General features: G+C 36.6%; 1 protein-coding gene across 3 annotated transcripts in view; it reads right to left on the bottom strand.

The window, feature by feature from the left end:
- Positions 1-19,958, bottom strand: part of Dmd (dystrophin) — a 1,091,134-nt gene that overhangs the window by 501,044 nt on the left and 570,132 nt on the right. For all 3 annotated transcript variants that reach the window (XM_050128228.1, XM_050128226.1, XM_050128227.1), the window contains exon 12: positions 9,777-9,966. In XM_050128228.1, the coding sequence (XP_049984185.1) occupies positions 9,777-9,966 (190 nt within the window). The remainder of the gene's footprint in view (positions 1-9,776; positions 9,967-19,958) is intronic.

Raw genomic sequence — 19,958 nt, 5'->3', positions numbered from 1 at the left:
GGGTCTACATAGTGCTGGCATTGTCAACAGTCAATGCTCCTGGTGGTGGAGCACAGGGGTCCTCACACTGTCATGCTAAACTATTGGCTACTGACAGATTCCTAGGGTGCAGGGAGTCATTGTCTTCAGTTGTATACCCACCAGTGAGCACACCAATTTCTGATCATTAATTCCAAGCTCCCGTTCACATAGGTGGCCCTGCTTATTTAAACACAGAATGGCAAAACCAACAAAGAAAACAACCCTTCTCAGTTTCCCTCATGAGTGTGGGAAAGGGATTTGTAGGAAAATGTGTTTATTGCATGTGGGGGGATGATAGGCATGAGATGGAAATTAGAGAAGTTTGGTTGGGGCTGAGCATAATCAGAATACATTATATACAAGTATAAAATAGCCAAAGCACAAATTTAATTCTGAAAAAACGTATAACTGTAATCTTGCTTGCTGTTGCTTTTGTAGGCTTTAAAGCTATATGGAAAGATAAAATAAGGAGTAAGGTTAAAAATTCAGCTTTGAGGCCAATCCTTGACAGCAACGTGAAGGAATGTACAAAACATTCTTAATGCTTAGAGAAGACATAAAAGATGTTTTCCAAGAAGAGTCGCATGTTTCTTTAATTCATTAATAAATATTTATTACACATAATGTAAGTATCTTGACAATAGTGGCATATAAGTAAATGAATTCAGTGGAATCTTGTCTGGCATGAAATCTACATTCTAGTTACCATTTAAGTTATGTTTTAGCAAGTTTAAATTGCAGGTTGTATGGGAACAATTAGTTGACAGAAATTAGTTTAAGAGGATTCAAGGAGATAGTAACACCAGTTAAAGTAGTATTAAGTAAAAGTACTACATAAAAACTATGTAGGCAAAATCCAGAGTTCATAAAAATAAATGTGTTGATAGAAGAGACATATAAATAAACACATGATATGAAATCTCCCTGAAGAGAGGAGATAGTGTTGAACAGCAGAGTAGGAGATAAAAGACATGGCCTCGCTGCATCATACTGAATTTGTATTTTATGTGAGACACGTGAGTTCAGAAAGTCCCACATTCAATAAGGCATGTAGGATGAATCTTGCAAAGAGCAAAAACACTTGAATGAGTGGTTTAGTGGAGCTGGGCACACTATTTTGAAAGACACAGACCAGACAACTGACATTAAGGGAGTATTGATTGACTACTAAGAGGACACAAATGAGATGAGCAAAAATAGATGGGAATGCCTTGAAGAGATGCTCTGGAAAAGGATGCCTAAGGAATGTGTAACTGGGCAGCTATGGAGACGTTGACCACTTTACGTCAGCCCAGTAAGTCACAAGGAGGGAAATGTTTTAATAGTCAAGTAGAACAAAACAAGCACAGCATTCTAGCAAGGAGGCATGAACAAGAACATCTGCATCTGAGCATTACCTGATTGTATAAGGAAGCATTTCAACTGAGAAACAGACGCAGAAACTAGAAAGAAAAATGTAAAACAAAATGGATGTCTAGGGAACCAAATATTTCTATGAACTGACATATTCCAATGAGGTGGGTGATTTAAAATTTGCTTTTTGATATCTAGAGCTTTGGCTTGAACTGAGGAGGCAGTCCAGAATAATGTGCAGGATAGCAGGATTTTCAGGTCAGAAGGGCAAAGAGAATTTTAAATACTCATTCTTCCATATACAGTTAACAGTTGTCCAACCCTCTAAATTTTGAGCTTTCCATGAAATAAGAGAATGATGATATTGCTTCATAAACCAGCATGTATAAACAGCACATTGCCTGTAAGTATAGTCATAGTAAGTATTCAAGTGATGATAGTTACCATTATTTATTCTAATAGAGGAATAAAATATACTCTTTTAAATCCTAGAAACAAATTTATCCTGCTAGCCTTTGATTTTGCTGAGTTTTTTTTTTGCTTAATCTGCAATAGTGAAAGACAAATTAGTTAGTTTTTAAAGATGTAACCATAGATAAATTATAACTTGCTCCAATTTTATTCTCTAATTAAAAATGGAAATAATCATAGTACAGTGTCACGTTTTCAGAGAATCAAATTAGAAAATGAAAGTGAAATGACTTGGGTAATTATAAAAAGTGAGAAGTGCAGGTATCACTAGTTAATGTAACTTTGATTCATTGGTTGTAAAAAGTGAAATAGTAGATTTATGGCTTCAGTTTGACTTTTGCCTAATGATAATTAATAATATTAACAAGGACCTTTCACTTGAAGAAAGCTTTTTCAAAGTGCTTTGATATTTATTACCTTCTAAGTTTAACACAGAATATCTGTGAAGAATAAAAGACAATGGTTATTAGAGGCTATCAAAATTGACTTTTCAGCATACACAGTTTCTTCTTGCTGATAGAGAATTTTCTTCTTATATTTAGATAGAAAATTATAGAATGTAATAGTTGAAATTAAATACTATTCAATGTAGTACTCCCTGTGTATCATTTCATGTTATTTCCTAATGAAATAGCAATATCCGTACAAGGCGAGTAAGATTTCAGTGTTTCCATATGAACAATAACATTGTAACACAACCAGAGTAACCCAACTTTTGTGATGATGTATTGAAATTCAAATCACATTAAATTGAGGTAGTGTTTTACAATTTATTGTACACAACATTATTTTCCATATTTAGTTTTCCTTTTAGCAGCAGCTAAAACACCAGACCTGGATATCTGTCCTCATTAACTCCTTTGTCTCAATTTTACATGTTCTTTTGGTATTTCCTTTTGAATTTTCCCAGAGATTTACAGGAGTTTCAGTCTTTCCTCAAGAAAGTATAGAAACTATAGATTCCTACACAAAATTTGCACATGATTGGGCCTACTATCATTCTATCCTGGATGACAGAAGAAAGTCGGGCCCCACCTTTCCCAAAGGAGGACAGTTGATGCTTGATGTGTGAGGGAGAGTTGTTTTCTTTCCTGGTGCAGCTACTGGTAAATTGCCCTTACTCTAGTAAATAACTTCACACCTATGCTATTGCAAACAACCCTAACTAAATTCAGAGGATCACACAAATATAAAAGAAAACAATACATAACAAAACAAACAACAACAGCAAAAACCCTGAACCAAAACAACAGTAGGAAGGGAACTCCTTGGAAGAAGAAAGGGTTGAGTGGGATTGGGAGAAGGATGAGGAAGGACAATGGGTGTGAAATGGTCATTGTCTTTGACAAATTCAGGATCTAAACCACATAATAAAGAATAGTAAGAGGATAAGCCTATGCCTCTAGGTCCTGTTTTTGATTAGTGTAGTCAAGTTCTAGTCATGAATACTCTGGTGAGGGCAGATGACATTTTCAAATGGCAACATGAAACCAAAGGGAGAAACAAAATGCTGAGGTAGAAGCTAACGCTGCAATTGTAAGAGTTTTTCCAGTTGGCTATACTCCTCAAATACTTCCCTTTCTCATGATAGGAATTTCATACCAAGGTTTTGTTTCTTTTTTTACATTTTTAAGTTTTGTTGTTATGATTTTTTAGTGACTTTCTTTCAAATACCATAGAGAAAGGGATCAGCAGGCAACAGTTCTGGGCTACAGGAAGGTTTTAGTAGTATTTAAATGGATTTCTGCGTAGACCAGAGGAGAGTTTCAGTAACAATGATGTCAATGTGTGTGAAATAGCATTGATTTCTATGGTTTATGTTTTGATCTCCTTCAAGTTTTTTTTTTTTTACCTTTAATTAGGATTTTCACAACACTTTAGATGTGATTTCACAACTGCTTCAAGGGAGGCGATATTCTCATCTCTTACGCACAGTTAGCTTAATCCAAAGCACATTCTTGACATTCCTTCTCACAGCTGTTTGTCCTCATGAATTCTGTGATTCCCTGAAGACACTAACTGGTCATATTACCTCAGATTGTGTCTTCATCTCTGCCTCACATGGAGTGCAACAAAAATGTCCATTTAACTGCCAAAAAGCATCTTATCTAGTTTATGTGTCTAATGTCACTCACTGTCTTAGCTATTTCATTAAAAAATTAATATATTGGTTGCAATAATTGTTTAAAACGAAGATATGACTCCTCAAAGACTATAGATGAACTCAAACTGTAAAAAAAAAAATAATGACAGTGGGGGAAGGAAAAGGTACGCTTACACTCACTAAACTTGTTTTTTTATTACTTATAATAATAGTACATTGCTTTTTGATAGAAAGTCTTATGGATCTTATCCTTACTCATGCCCACATCCTGTTAAGTATTATAATCACTGGATCTGTGTGTCACTGGGACTTGATGGTTGGGAAATGAAATAAGGCAATGAGTGTTAATGAAAACAGAAGTGTTCTAAGGAGAATTGGCCTCAAACTAAGTCACTAATACAGCCTTCCAAATTGGGATAAGATCTATGTAAACTAGGCGGTTCTCAAATGTATCAGTGTTCTGTTTCAGTCTCTCAAATGCTGGGGTTCCCGATAAGCATCACCAGCGGCCTTCTTCTGACATATTTCTGAACACGACTTTCTCTATACAGCATTTCTCATCCTTCGTTTGCAGATGAGAATGGTGGCCAGAATATGATGTGAGCAATCTCACTTAAATTTCTTCAAGGTCTAACATAAAGTTCGGCATTTTGGAAAGTCTTACCCAATGTACAAGGAAGGCTAAGAAAATCTTCTCGAATATTTTTCTGAACTTCAGATAGGTCTAGACCAAGCTGTCCAACTTTCGAGCAGAACAGTTATGCACGGCTGCTGGATGCTGGATGTGCTCTCTGCAACTGAGTTCCAACTGAATCTTAAGCATGTTGCCGTCATTTGACCTAAAGCACCTAATGGGTGGGTGTTTAGTAAAGAATTTCCAAGGTAATGTGAGTTTACATAGAAAATATAAGATGAAAACTTGCATGCAAAGGTGATTTAAATAATAGTGTTACAGATGTAGAACTGGAAGAGGTCAACACCAAACAAAAGGAAGATTTAGAGAATTGCCCTCATGCTCTCAGAAAACATCCCAAATAGGCAGATTTGAAAAAAAAATACAGGCAAATGAATTCAAATCAACAGAGAATAGTACACTGAAGATTTCTTTAGAATCAGAGATCTACAGACTACTTCTACTATACAATATTCCAAGAAACGTGATGCTTCAATTTACTTTAGGTGCTACTTATACTATTTTGGTCTCATATTTTTCTTATTTCTTGGAAGTAACCCATGAATCAAGATTTTATGAAAGAAATAGTGAAGCCTGCTTTTCAATTTCAATGATGTGTCAAACCTATCTTAATTCATAGGTATATACAGATATACAATTCAAAGTTTATCAAACTTTCTGCCAATATTTTATTCAATATAAGAGAACTTTTCATAATGTGTTGATGAAATAAGGCAAATGAAATGAGATAATTGAACTGTAATGATCTGCCCTGTACCTCTAAGAGACAAGCCACCCCCTCCCCAAGCTGATCAGCTTCTAGTATGAGTCTCTCTCTCTCTCTCTCTCTCTCTCTCTCTCTCTCTCTCTCTCTCTCTCCATCTCTCTGCTCTTCCCCCTTTCTCCTTCCCCTCCATAACCCACTCAATAAATATCCGACTTCACTTGGCATGGTTTGCCTATTCATGACTCTGTCCTTCACCCACCACCTGGCTCCCTGCCCAGGACCAGCCACTTTCTGAGACCTGCAGCATGGTCTCTTGTGGTGCCCATCTGTCTATCTCTCCTCCTGTGACTTGCTGCCACTCATAGCCCACTATAGCTACTTGGGGAACTGCACTCTCCCTGTCTGGGACTGGCTGATCTCAGGACCCACTGCCCACTGCCTTCTGCTGCTCTGGGACCTGCTGCGTGGTCTCATGGTCTGCTGCCTACTGCTGCCACTTGGGGACCTGCAGCATTTTTACTTAAACCACAACAATAACTGATGCTGATACACACACACACACACACACACACACACACACACAGAAGATAAACTCGGCTCACAGATGAAAGAATTAAACTCAGCTCACAGATGAAAGAATTAGAACTAGAACACATATTCCTTACTTAGTTCTGACACTGTCTCCCAACCTGAATACCTTGTCCCCTTAAGAGACAAGCCCCGCCCACTCCTTCCCCCACTGCTGCCATGGCAAGCAATTTCTGAAGAGGTGGTTGCTGTCTTTCTCTTTCTCCCCCTACCCCCCACTGTCTCTCTCCTTTGCCATCTTCTTCTCCCCTTCCCCTTCCCTTTCCCTTTCATAACCCACTAAATAAACTTTATACCCCAACTCTCTCTCTGCATGGCGTACCTGTCTGTGTTTCATCCGCCTTGGTCTCCCATCTGCTGACCTGCAGAGGCCTGTGGGGACCTGCAGCCAGCCCCTTGTGGGGCCAGCCTTCCCTCATAGATCTTTAAAAAGAATAATTCTAACTATATGTCTATAGCAAGGCAGCTTCTTTACAGTCTGGTAAAACAATGATATTGCAGGTTTACTTATAGAATCACATAGAAGTTATATAAAACTTGTCGAATATTTGCAAAGATACAAAATTATTCAATATTTATTTTATCCAGCATTTTTTTTTGTTAGAAGTTTGAACCATGGACATCTTTATCAACTCTGTTAGACGAAAGAGGAACACTTTTTGGACAGAAAAAGAATCTGATTCAATTATAAATTCAGTTCTTAAATTTTAAAATATATTCGCAATATATACATTTTCAAACTATCAATGCTCAGGATCTATATGATGTTATATAAAAGTTTGATGGCTTCAATATTCTTGCTAGACTATCACAAGTAACTATAAGCAAAATGTCTTCATCATGTGTATCGACAAGCATAATATTATTCCTTGATTTCAGTTATGAAAGTAAAGAGTCCTGTCTACTAATACATTGGGAAATTTAATTGTGTTTTATGGTGAAATTTATTCACTAATTTTATTAAGGAAGTACATGATTTATAATACATTCAGTGCTCATAGATCCCATAAGTTATAATTACTACTGTGACAATTAAATAGATATTGAAGTAACTAATAACCAAAGTCAATAGTCAATATTGTAAGGAATAATAAGATTCATAGTCTCTCTATATAGAACAGTTGGCAATTTCAGAAAAAATAAAAAACTTCGTATAAAGGCTTCATCTTTTTCTCTATGCAGTAGCCTTTGTAGAAAACAAATCTTGCTCGGATTTGGAGTAGACAGAGGACCCAAGATCTGTTGGGTGAGCTGTTACTTTGATTAAACATATGGGTGCCTTCCTTCTTTTCTTCTTTTAATAATTAATAGAGTTCAGTATAGGCCTGACAACATACACTTATAATTCTAACATTCAGAGAATCTGAGGCTGGAGAATTACTAATTGAAAACCGACCAGAGTATAGGGTAAAAGCACTGGCTTGCAAACTTCACATCCTGAGTTCAAAGCCTTATATTCCATGTAAAAACTTGGTGTACCTCCAAGATGCTTTCTGGACAAGCGGGGGTGGGGGTGTAGGTGGGAGTGGGGGCAGGAGCAGATACAGAATAGTCTCCAGAAGCTCCTACCAGCTAGGGTCAGAAGCAGCAAAGGGATCCTGCCTCAGGTAAGATAGACAGACATAGGCCTGCCCCCAAGGTCCTTCTCAGACCTCCACACATGTGTGTACTTGCCCCTGCACCAAATAATGAACTGATTACCAAATGAAGACCCTAATTAGGAACAATGGCAGTTAACCAAAACAACAACAAAAATAACAATGAAACAATTACTCCTTTACACTAAGAATGTAAAGAAATTCCTCCTTATTTTAACTTATTTTTTATTTTCTGACTCTGGTGTTTTGAATATTTTATGTAATCAGTGTCCTAGACTAAAAACGCAGAAAGTTTCATCCTTGGAGTTCATATGAGAAACATACTTCAGGTTGGTTCCGAAGGTGATAAAAAAGCATATACACAGATTTAAGAAGCACACACATACATACACAGCTGAGGAGAGGGAGCGTGAAATGACCCTATCCTATAGCCACACTGATGAATATCTTGCATATCACCATAAAACCTTCATCTGGCGATGGATGGAGATAGAGACAGACCCACATTGGAGCACTGGACTGAGCTCCCAAATCCAAACAAGGAGCAGAAGGAGGGAGAACATGAGCAGGGAATTCAGGACCACAAGGGGTGTGCCCACCCACTGAGACGGTGGGGCTGATCTAATGGGAGCTCATCAAAGCCAGCTGGACTGGGACTGATGGAACATGTGATCAAACCGGACTCTCTGAACGTGGTGGTCAATGAGGGCTGACTGAGAAGCCAAGGACAATGGCACTGGGTTTTGTTCCTATAGCATGGACTGGCTGTGTGGGAGCCTAGGGTGTTTGGATGCTCACCTTCCTAGTCCTGGATGGAGGAAGGACCTTGGACTTCCCACAGGGCAGGGAACCCTGACTGCTCTTTGGAATGGAGAGGGATGGGGAGGGCAGCCGGGGGAAGGGGAAGGAAATGGGAGGAGGGGAGGAGGTGGAAATTTTTAATAAAATTTTTAATTAAAAAAGAAATACAAGAAAGCTAAGAAATGTTAATCAGATTAATTTCCAATCGTTTTTAAAGAAAGATGAAAAATCAAAACACAAACTTGCTTTTTCCTTATTCATACTTAATAACACATATAGCCAATTTTCAATTCAATTATTCAGAACTATAGTTTTTCCAGATTATAGCATGCATGAATATTGCATATGTAAATATAAATGATATAGGAGATCCTTTAGGATTCAGACAAAATAAAATCTGAATTTATGTAGCTTTTGCATTCTGTCCCAAACTGTAGGAAATCTCTGCAGAGATAAAGTCAGACTTTATACTAAACAAATTATTTTAAAAGGATCAAACAAAACTAACATCACTGTGGATATGGTATGTGACACCAGAGAAGGAAGATAAAAAAGAATGACAAATTCAAGATGTAATAAATCACTGTTATTACTGTCTGTACTAGAGCAACAAACTAACTGTCTCATCAAAATAGGAAAAGAAATTCTTTAGTCCATTTCTTAAATTTATCATATCAAACTATATTCTAAATACTAGTGATGTTCATTTATATACACATATAGAACAAAAAGTTACAAAAGAAAAGATATGTGATAATGTTGCATAATAGTTCAGGAAAATTCCAACAGCTATTAGGAATAAACCTTTGAAATTCCATTTAAGCAATATTACTCTAGGCTTCTGTTATTGCTGCTCATGCACACAGATTTAATAATTTTTGTTGTCAGGGAAAACAATTGTCTGAAAATTGTGCATCCACGAGCTATAACAAATTTAGCAATCTCATTTTTATTTTCACAGATCATGTTAGGAAGAAAACTGCAAAATGTCAGATTAACATTTCAGAATGTATTTGAAAAAAAACGAAGAGAAACTGATTTAGTTAGCAACGCTAAATAAAACAGACAATTCCTACAGATGCTTTCCCTGTAAGACATTAAGTAAACAGTGAAAATGGCAGCCATTTTAATTTAATAAACCTACCCTTAACTTACTTCTCTGGCTGAGTAAAGTTTCTGTTTGACAAGACCCCTGGTGTTTTAGGCGAATATTTTTCTGGTCAAAAATATCTGTAATTTTAGAAGCCGATGATATTAAATGGGATTACAAATGACTTTTCTTACTGTCTCTTGCCTCTTTCCTTCCTGTCCAAATGCTGAACTCTATCAGCCTGAATAAGAAACTTTACTTTTGTCCCCACTTTGTCAACATCAAGTACAAATACTTGTGATGGGTCAGGTGGATTGACTAAAGGGCTAACACAGGGACACTTGACTTACTTGCCACTGTTTCATCAGCTCTCGGACTCCCTTGGAGCCTTCTAGGAGTTTCTCCTTCCGGGAAGCATCCTGGAGGACATTGGCAGTTGTTTCAGCTTCTGTAATCCAGGAAAGAAACTTCTCCAGGTCCAGAGGGAACTGTTGTAGTAACCTATGAGTTTCTTCCAAAGCTGCCTCTCTCTCACTCACTCTGTAAAGGACAAGCAGGCAGATGGGATTCACTATTATCAGGATGGTATATGCAAGGAACTCAGTAAAATGATCAAGGACGGTATGCTGCTGAAGCTCTCCAGTTAACCCCCAACCAAAATGCCATGCTCTTCGTTTAATATTCATTTCAATTTCATCTAAACATTTCTTCTGGATGGAAGGCATGCAAGTGGAGCTATTAAAAATAAACAGCAATGTGCTGGGGCTGGGGATCAATGGTAGAGTGTTTGCCTCCTAAATTCAAGGCCCTAGGTTTCTAGGTTTAATCCCTGGACCCTGCCTCAAAGATGAATAATAAATAAAGATTTCTCTAGAAATGGCCACACACATACCAGATAGATAGATAAATAATAGATAGATAGATAGATAGATAGATAGATAGATAGACAGATCAAGAGAGAGAGACGTAAAATTTTTGTTCATAAACACTCCAAAATACCTTTCTTTCAACTTTAAGTTTGTGCTGGGCAATGGGAAAACTCATTTTGAGATGCCACAGAATTTGACATTAAATTTCATATGCAAAACCTTAAATTCCCTTGCCATGCATATCTTTGATATCAAACTGAGTCAAGAAGCAAGGATTAAATAAAGTAACAAGTAAAGAATACACAGATGGCGAGCTGGGAGGTGACTACTGAAGGGGCAAGTGAAGAGACAGATTGACCGGCGAAGGGACAAAAAGACTAAGAAGAAAGCACTTCACGGAAAGAGTTGTGCAAACTGGCATCTTGCCACACACTAGCTTATTCAAAGTATTTTGTGAGGTTCACACTGTGCTCTCTGTTGGTCACAGACCAAAGATATTGTCGAAAAGAAAAATGCTACACCAAGTTGAAAAAGTTGAAGCTTACTAATCAGACAAACAGTGACTCAGTTCCCAATATCTTTTCCCAGTTGTGTGATCTGGCTTGTTACTAACTCATCATTCTTCTACTGCTATGATGAACAAACTTCACACATTACGACTGCTGATGATTGCTAATAACAATGTTAGTTCCTCTGCCTACACCTCATTTTCTCATTTCCAAGTTGTGTTTAAAAACTGGAAGAAACAAAAATCCCTTATGAGAATTTTTTAAATCATAATTTCCAATTATATATGTATAATATATATACACACGCATATATATATATATTGCATATTATGTGGATATACATACAAACACCCTGAGCAAAGATGTGTATAATAATAGCTCAGGAGGGAAAATTGCCTTAAGCAGTAACAGTCCCATCTGAAAAGATTCAGGTAAATTTTGTCTGCAATGAGGAAATTAGTACTCTATTTAAATGCCTTATTTGCCTTCTACGACTACACAAACACTTGCTGGGATTAAACATAAGCTAAAAATGGATTTCAAAAAATTGAACACTTGAATATGATACATACTGCTTGTTAAGATGTGATTGTCAATAATTATGCAAAACCGCAATTTATTTTAGCATCAACTTTATTATGGGATGTGCAAAGCAGGCAATGAACAAGGCCTGCCGAGCCAGAGGCAGTGCAGTGAAGTCCCCAGAAGAGCTGTGTGCTCATCGCGGGGGAGGTTCTGCTGAGCACACAGTCTTTCACAGTGTGGTCTCAGTGCTCAGACTGTATGGAAATCTTCCCGCTGTGCTCTGTACTAACTGCTAGAGAAGAGAGTAGGTTTATGAGGGTGCCGCTATTGGAAAAACATGAGCGCTGCACTAAGCCATTTATCAACTCCTAAATAAATGTTAATACTCCACAAGTAAAAGGTACCGTGGAGTTCTGGTTGGGCACGGTAGTGAAATCTGGAACAGCTGCAGGGCTAACTGGGACCGCCACTTTCCCTCATTTGTAGGTAAGACGTTTTCTGTGCCATTGTCGCAGCTCGAGGACTCTGAATGGGAAAGTTGGGCTTGTAATACAGAGGGAAGCTCTTGAGCAAATACTGACAATCTACTGGCACGGACTTGCCAAAGAGACAGTTTCTTGCAGTTTAAACTAAGAGTTATTCTACCCGCAGCCTAAAACTCATCATAGAAATAAACTGTCCCAGTCTAGAAGACAATTCCTGGCTAAGACGTTGGCTTATTGTGGAATATACTCCACTTTCAGACACAACGAAAGGACAAACTGAAAGTCACCCACAGCAGAATGAAGCTTCAGAGATTAGAGAGTGTGAAAGTCATTCTCAGAGGCATCTTCATGCGGAGGGGCACTCTATCCGTCTTAGCTCTTCTGCCCTTCAGTGAGACACACCATTCACCTTCCGCTTCCGTAAGAAGGGACTAGTAAATAACTTTGAAAGCAGCGTGCAGGAAGTCAGATGAAAGGGCTCTATCTAGACAATGTGATTCTCAGCCAAATCCTGCCTGCAGTTTTCTGCTTTGTAAATTAGGCCCTTAGGGAAGCCGAGGAACATTTTCAGGACAGTAAGGCACCATTTTCTTCAAGGATACCCTTGTGGTCTGACATATTGACAACATCAGGCGGAATATTTCCTTATTCGGGAAATACTTTAAGAAGAAATGGAAGCAAGAGCAGAAAATCTCTTCGAATAAGCTCTTTTCCGAAGCTGTTGGATCACAGACTCAACTGCTGTTTCCTGCTTCCATGGGGCTTTTAATGACTCCAAACTCACTCCTAGGTTCGAGGCGTGTACAGAGTTTATTGAGTTCTAAGATTTAATTGTGTCAAGACTATCCTAGAAATAAGTCCATGGTAATTAATTTCCATATTTGTGCATTCAAATTAGGTCTAAATGTGTCCCTTAGTTTTTCATTTTCCTCAACCATATGCCTTTGGATGGCTTATGTGATAAATAAAAATATAAAAATAATGAGAAATAAAAGATTGGCTAGGGAAAAGAGACTGCTAATGTGGCTTATTTTAAAGTTCTCTATTTAGGAGATACAATCCTATGGACCCTGAAGACAATTTCACTGGATTTTAGAGGGAATAATGAGTATATATAAGAAATTGCAAGAAGGCTTTTAAACTGTCATCTAGTATATTAAATTCTTTCTATATAATAAAGCTTAATTATCACTATTCCAAGTATATAATGCATGAAAAGAGATAAGAATTTAATCTCATGGGATAAAGAATTCATGATATCTAAAAGGTTACCTTCTAGTGCTAAGACCTGTTCTCTTAGTCCATAAATAAGGGTGGTATACAACAGTGGTTTCAAAATATGGTTCATGGACCAGCAGTCCCAGCAGCCACATCTGAGAACTTATTAGAAATTCAAATTCTCAGGCCTCAGGCTAGCTCTACTGAAAGAGGAACTCAGTGGGTGGAGCCCAAGCAGCTGTGTTTGAGCAAGCCTTCCAGGCATCTCAAACACATGCGAAAGTTTGAAAAAAACACTTCTACTGGGGATGAAACTTTGAGAAGTACTGTGTGAGCGATGCTGGAGTATGCTGTTCCAATCTCTGACTGGGAGTTCTGCTGGCTGAAGGTTCTCGTGTGTCAGCATTATTTGAGGCTAGAACAGAATTAAAAGAGCCTCCTTCTCCAAAGTTGCTCTGCTCATCCCCGAAGCAGGCAGAAACCATTGCGAGACCAAAACAGGAAAAAGAGCAATTCACTAGGCAAATTAATGGGAGACCAAAACAGGAAAAGTATACCTTGCAGGTTAAGTGTTCTGTTTGCAACTAAGACAATTAAGAATAACTTCCCACCTGTCCTATGTTTGTCGGAGCCATCTGCATTAGCTATGCTTGACCACACATGGGCAGGAGGTATATGGGCAGAAAATTTGTCAGGATGTACCCCTGCCCTTGATTGCATAGGCAGAAGATGCACAGTCAGGATGTAAGTCAGGAGATATGCTTGCCCTGACTGGACCTGATTGAAAATATGGTAGCCTTGTGGTTGTGTGGGAAGTTCATCTGTATTTGATGAACCTGAGGTAGACGCTGGTTCTTCGTTTGGGGTGGGGTGGGGTTTAGATGATTGTTAGCCAAAACCAGTGCGAAGCCAGAGCACACTTCTCAGTAAAATCCCAGACATTAAGTACTTTCTTAGAATCTGCTTTCTGAAAAACTGAATTTATGGGGAGAACTAAACACTTTCTCATACAGATTGTTGTAGTGATATTTCTTTTGTATTTTAATAAATAAAGCTTGCTTGAAGATCAGAGAGCAAAACAGCCACCCTGGTCAGCCTTATAGACCATGATATCACACACCTTTAATCCCAGTAGCCACACCCGTTTGCCATAGAAACCAGGGGGTAGTGGTGCACGACTTTAATCCCAGCACTAGAAAGGAATATAAAATGGGAGGAGACAGTTCTCAGGCTCTTTCTGAGGATTCCTGGAGGCATAATCTCCATTTCAGACTGAGAGAGAGGTAATAGCCAGTGACTAGCTGTTTTGCTTTTCTGTCCTTCAGGTTGAACCTCAATATTTGTCTCTGGATTTTTATTAATCTTGCAGATTGTGATCTCCAAAAGAGACAATGGGGTTCTGAAATATCAGCTAATAAAAAGAGTGTTTGAAGGGGCAAAATTGTGGATCTGTGAAACAGTGCGAAATTACATAAGCTCAAGAAGATGCTTATCCAGTCCCAACTCGGAGAAAAGGTGACAAATCACAAAAAAAAAAAAAAAAAAAAAAACATGTCCCTCCATAGCCATTAAGATATATATGTGATTATCAACAAGGAAATGAATATACCATCTGTCATTTTATACATACACATACATGAGTATGTGCACATGTGTGTGTGCGCGCATATACACACACTACTATATGTGAATAATTTTCTAAGCCTCCATGCTTTTTCTGAAGCTGAAATTGCAATTTAATGTGGGATAATCTTAATACATAAAAACTAAGGACAAGGGAAGGGGGACTTTTATTTTCTAAGGTAAGGCTGAAGATTTTAGTATGTATTAGAAATATGGAGGGAAAAGCTTTCTCAGTGAATTATATTTCTAGATTAAAAGTATGTGTAATTGAACAATATAAATGAACAGGGTGGGGTGCTGCAAAGATTCTATCATAGATAGGAGAGCTGCTCATGAAGTCAAACCCTTTCTTGGGGAGCTACTGACAGCTAATGGACACCTAGGGAGGAAATGCTGCTTTCTTCAATGGCAAGGCCACTGAGGAGTTGCCCATAGTCTACCAAATAAGCTCCTCCCCATGTTCCAGGCAACCCTGTTTAAATTCATGGGTCAAAGGAAGACATGGAAGTTGGGAAGAAGGACTTCAGAGGCAGGGTAAGAGAGGCTAATGGGGTGAATATAATCACAAAATTTGCATATATGCACATATTAAAAGTTCTTCTTTCTCCTTGTTGTGGATGGAGACACAGTTTTACTCTGTAGTCCTTAATGCTCTGGAATGAACAGCATTGCTCAAACTCACCACAACCCTCCTATCACAGTTTCCTCAGTGTTAGGAGAGCCACACACACACAGAGGTATATTATATAACTGAAGTTGAAATTTTCTGTAAATATCATAAGAATTATTATGCTAATTAATAAGTAATATTTTAATGTGTGGAATCCCATTTTTAATGAATTTACAGTACCATACTTTTCCCTTCTTACTCTTGATCTCATTAAAAGACAAACAAATAAATAAACATATTTATTTGAGACAGGGTCTTACTGTGTATTCCTAGCTGACCGGGAACTCTTCAGAAAAAACCTGTTAGCCATGAACTCAAAAGAGCTCCACCTGCCCATGCTTCTCGACAAGCTTTGTTTCTTAAGCTCCACTCCCCATACCCCTTCTTCTTTCTTTTCTCACTAAAGTAGGATCTAATAGTCCAGGCTGGCTTCAAATCCACTATGTAACGGAGACTGCCCTTGAAATTCAATCCTTCTGCCTTTCCTCCCAAATTTTGGGACTTCAAATATAAATAAACTACCATGCCTATTTTTGTCTCTATTTTCCTTTGCTTAATTTCAGTTGATAGTCTTTTTCTTCCCAGTTATTCTGACCAATAAAAAGATAATCTATAAATCTGAACACCTCGTTCTTTTATCCACATGTGAATTAATATCTCATTGACAAGTTCACACATGAATCTATTGCATGTTTATGTACCAGGATCTATGTTTAATAATGACGATACAGAATTTATCTTTAGAGTTTAGACTTGCCACTTTATATACTCAATTCTGGTAGGGGAACAAATAGGGAAGAATGCAATTACACATACAGTGTGCTAGGGCTATAAAAATTCTGTGGGAGGGCTATAAATATTCTGTGGGCAAATATATTCTATACTATAGCTCAAATGTACCATATCTGAGTGCATTCATGAACTTATACACTAATTTTCTCAAACACGAAAATCACTTAGCTTAGTTTTGTTCCAGAATGCAGACATACATGCTCAGTAAATGTTTGCCCAATTGAACTGATTTTTATAAATATAAGAAACCTTTGGATAAACAGTGTGAGTGACAGTTGATTTCATTTTTCCATTTTTTAAAGACATAGGATTATAATCTCTCTTATGTCCTAAAAATAAGTTTATCTAATTATGAAGACAGATGTATTCATTTGAGTAGATGTACAAGGAAGGCTATGCCACTGATTCCTGCCCCTCACACTGTGGACATAAATTTTACTCTTTTGTTACTTCACAGTAAACAGGATTGTTAAAACACATGGTAAAAGACACATACAAAGATATTACATTATCCTCATTGTAGCAGAAAACATTTAGCTTCTCTTTGCTTCAAAACAAAAAAAAAATCGCTTTCAATGCAAATTTGGTGGTTTGTTGTTCACCCACCGACATCTGAGTTAACGAGGTTTTCATTCCTTCTCTCCTGAGATCTGGTAGTAAATTACTCAAACTCTCCAGAGTTAATTGGAAACCACGACCTAAATGTTCCCAAAGTATTGCTGATTAGTTCTCAGAAAACTCATTCCAACCTTTCATCACCCCAGACAGCACGGGATGATTTTGTAACATGTGCAGTAGTAACATCCTTGCACGAATAATAGATTAGTCCTCCAAAGATAAACCTCAGCTTTGAGCATAGAGGTGCGATCTTCCTTCAATAACACAGATATTTTGTTTTTTATAAAAAAAAAATCAGCTTGAATTTACCTTCATGTAGAAAAAGAATTCAGATATTATCTAGAATTCAAACAATATAAAATATATACTGTATCTCTTTCATTCTTTCCCCATTATGAATGTATTTAAAAGTCATAATTTGAAAAATATATTATTAATAAAAATCATATTTATGTACTCTTCTTGAAACTACTTGAATATCCCTGAAAGCGAAAATTCGGATATAAAAGTAAAACATGTTCTCGTCATATTAGTCATTTGATTGGACTTGTGTTTCTTTGTCATTAATAACAGAGAAAATTGACTGACTAAAGAAATGTAAATTATATCAGCAGCAGCTATAACATGCACGTATACTTTTCTCTCTTACGTTGGTAAAAAGATTAATATTCTTTCATTTGTGATCTGTGTTTTTAGTTTTGTAATGCTACAATATTAAAACATATTATTTTGGAAACTTGCAAAATCATTTCTGATGAAGTTCATTTGATTCATATAAAAACACTCAATATACTGACTTGGAATTTATAAAATTGAAAAGGGTCTTCAGAAAAAATTCAGATAGGACTACTTTTAATATACATACAAAATTAGATTAGGATGGAGTTTACTGTTAGAAATAATTTTTATTCTAAACAGTATTAATAATGTGTATCTTTAAGGTTCTGGCTACTCAGTGTTAGTATCTTTAAATTTTAAAATTTGACAGACAATATTAAACAGTTTTTTTTTCAACTAAAAAGATATGGAGAAAATAAGTTCAAAAGCCGGGCGGTGGTGGCGCACGCCTTTGATCCCAGCACTTGGGAGGCAGAGGCAGGCGGATCTCTGTGAGTTCGAGACCAGCCTGGTCTACAAGAGCTAGTTCCAGGACAGGCTNAAAAATAAAATAAAATAAAAATAAGCTCAAAAAGCGGAAGAGGCAGAAGGATGACACATTCCAATATAGCCTCGTCTCCATAGTCTGTTTTCAAAAGAACCTAGATTACAGAGTGTAACTGTGAAGACATGTGGGGGAAGGGCCATTACACGGGGGAGGGGGATACCAAATTAAAAGTCATGACTAGGATCAATCCTTTAAAATTTCCTAAGACTGTGCATTTAAGCAAATACTACAACCTCATCTGTGATAACTCACAGAGAAACAGAAATTTGGATCTGTGGGTATTAGTTCATAATAACCAGAACTTGGCAAAACACGAAGATTCAGTTTTCTAAGACAAAAAGAGAAAACCATAGTCGAATCAAATAAGCTGTTAAAATTATCATCAGTCAAAAGAATGAATGTATAAAAAAGCACTATCAATAGAATATGAAAACATCAATGACTTCATAAGTTCTCCTAGAAGATTAAGTTATGTTTTGTAAATATTTGACTTCAAATACCCACATACTAAGCACTCTTGCAGTTAACAGTGTGGTCTGGAAAGAGACTTTATATTTACATTCAATATTTTGGAGTATAGTATTTTGCACTAAAGTACTGTTTTTCAACCTAAGGCTTATTTATAGATACAATGACTTTGATACTTTAAATTACTTGATAAAGCTAGTAGGACAAGTTACATTATTTTGAACACTAGGAACTACAAAGGGACCTTCAAAGAGGCTTAATGAGTTTCCAAATTAAATGGCAAAACCTTAAAACACCTCATTCAGGCCATCACATTCGAAGACATTTCCTCTTAAAGGGACATGCCAATCTCACTACAAGGCAAAAATATGTATAATTATACATTATTAATAAATTATCTTTTGCCTTTTGTGATTGTTATATGAATTAGGATTATGGTATATGTGTGTAGACAAAAGAATTTTTTTCCTTACTTTCAAGTACTGTCTATGAAACATTTTTAAAATGAGCACTGTTCTTTGGTTTCAAGATAGGCTTCAGAATTTTATATTAAAAACAGGTATTAAAATAGGCAGTAATAAAGTAGTTAGCTTTTTACTAATTAAAGAAAATTCTAGAACATACACTCATGACCTTTTCATAATAAGTACATATAAATTTTAAATTAAAATAAATGCTTTTTATCTGGTCAATAGAGAAATGAATTAACCTCATAAAGTGACTAAATCTTGCTATATTTTTAAAGAGTGGTCCTTCCAATTTCAAGCCTATTATGCTGGCTCAGATATGATTTATAAGAAAAGATGTAAAATTACAATAGCACGAACTAATTAAAACTTATCAAAATAAGATTAAAGGTTCCTTCATTTCTTACTTTTAATTACTAGGGCAAATAGAGCATCTAAAAAGACCAAGACACTTAGAAATTCATTGATGGCTTTTATAATATCAATTAAGATTTGTAAAGCGTGTTATAGAATGAGGATTTTTTTTCAATTAGAATTTCAAGACCAAAGAAGTGCTATACTTTGGCTTCAAGGATTCCTTGATACAGTCACTGCTTACTATAGTGTTAATATTCTTCAACATTAACTTACTGTAAATTCCATAAAGGCAAGAATTTATACTATTCCTGGCATTTATCAGGCATGCAATAAATTCAGTTAAAAATCAATAAACCTACTCTGAACTGGACACAGTTTCTAAAAATGAGGCTAATGGTTTTCATTTTTAAAAATCTTAAATTCCTGGTGTGAATGCATGTGTAATTGTTTATGATTTTTCTTTTACAAAAAAGAGTATTTGTAGCTGTTTTTGTTAAAAAAAAGCTAACTCTAAAAGAGAATTATAGCTTTAATAGACCTGCTCACACATGAGAAGAATTTTTGCTTTGTCTAAGTGCTTGCTCTTTTCCCCTAGCAATAAAAGAGATATGATAGGCAGATTTACTGGGCAATACATTGCATTTAGTTGTTAAGGGCTAAATTTCTGCTATTATTACCTGAATATTTACAAAGAGAGAACACACAAAAAGAACAACACCTGTCAAAATTAGCTTCTCATTGTGACAAATTTTCAGAATTCTTCCAA

The sequence above is a fragment of the Alexandromys fortis genome, unplaced genomic scaffold (assembly GCF_014885135.2).
Source record: "Alexandromys fortis isolate MF-2015 unplaced genomic scaffold, M_Fortis_MF-2015_v1.1 scaffold_265, whole genome shotgun sequence".
NCBI lineage: Eukaryota > Metazoa > Chordata > Mammalia > Rodentia > Cricetidae > Alexandromys > Alexandromys fortis.
Note: the sequence above shows the minus strand (reverse complement) of the source record. Positions and strands in the feature narration are given on the sequence as shown.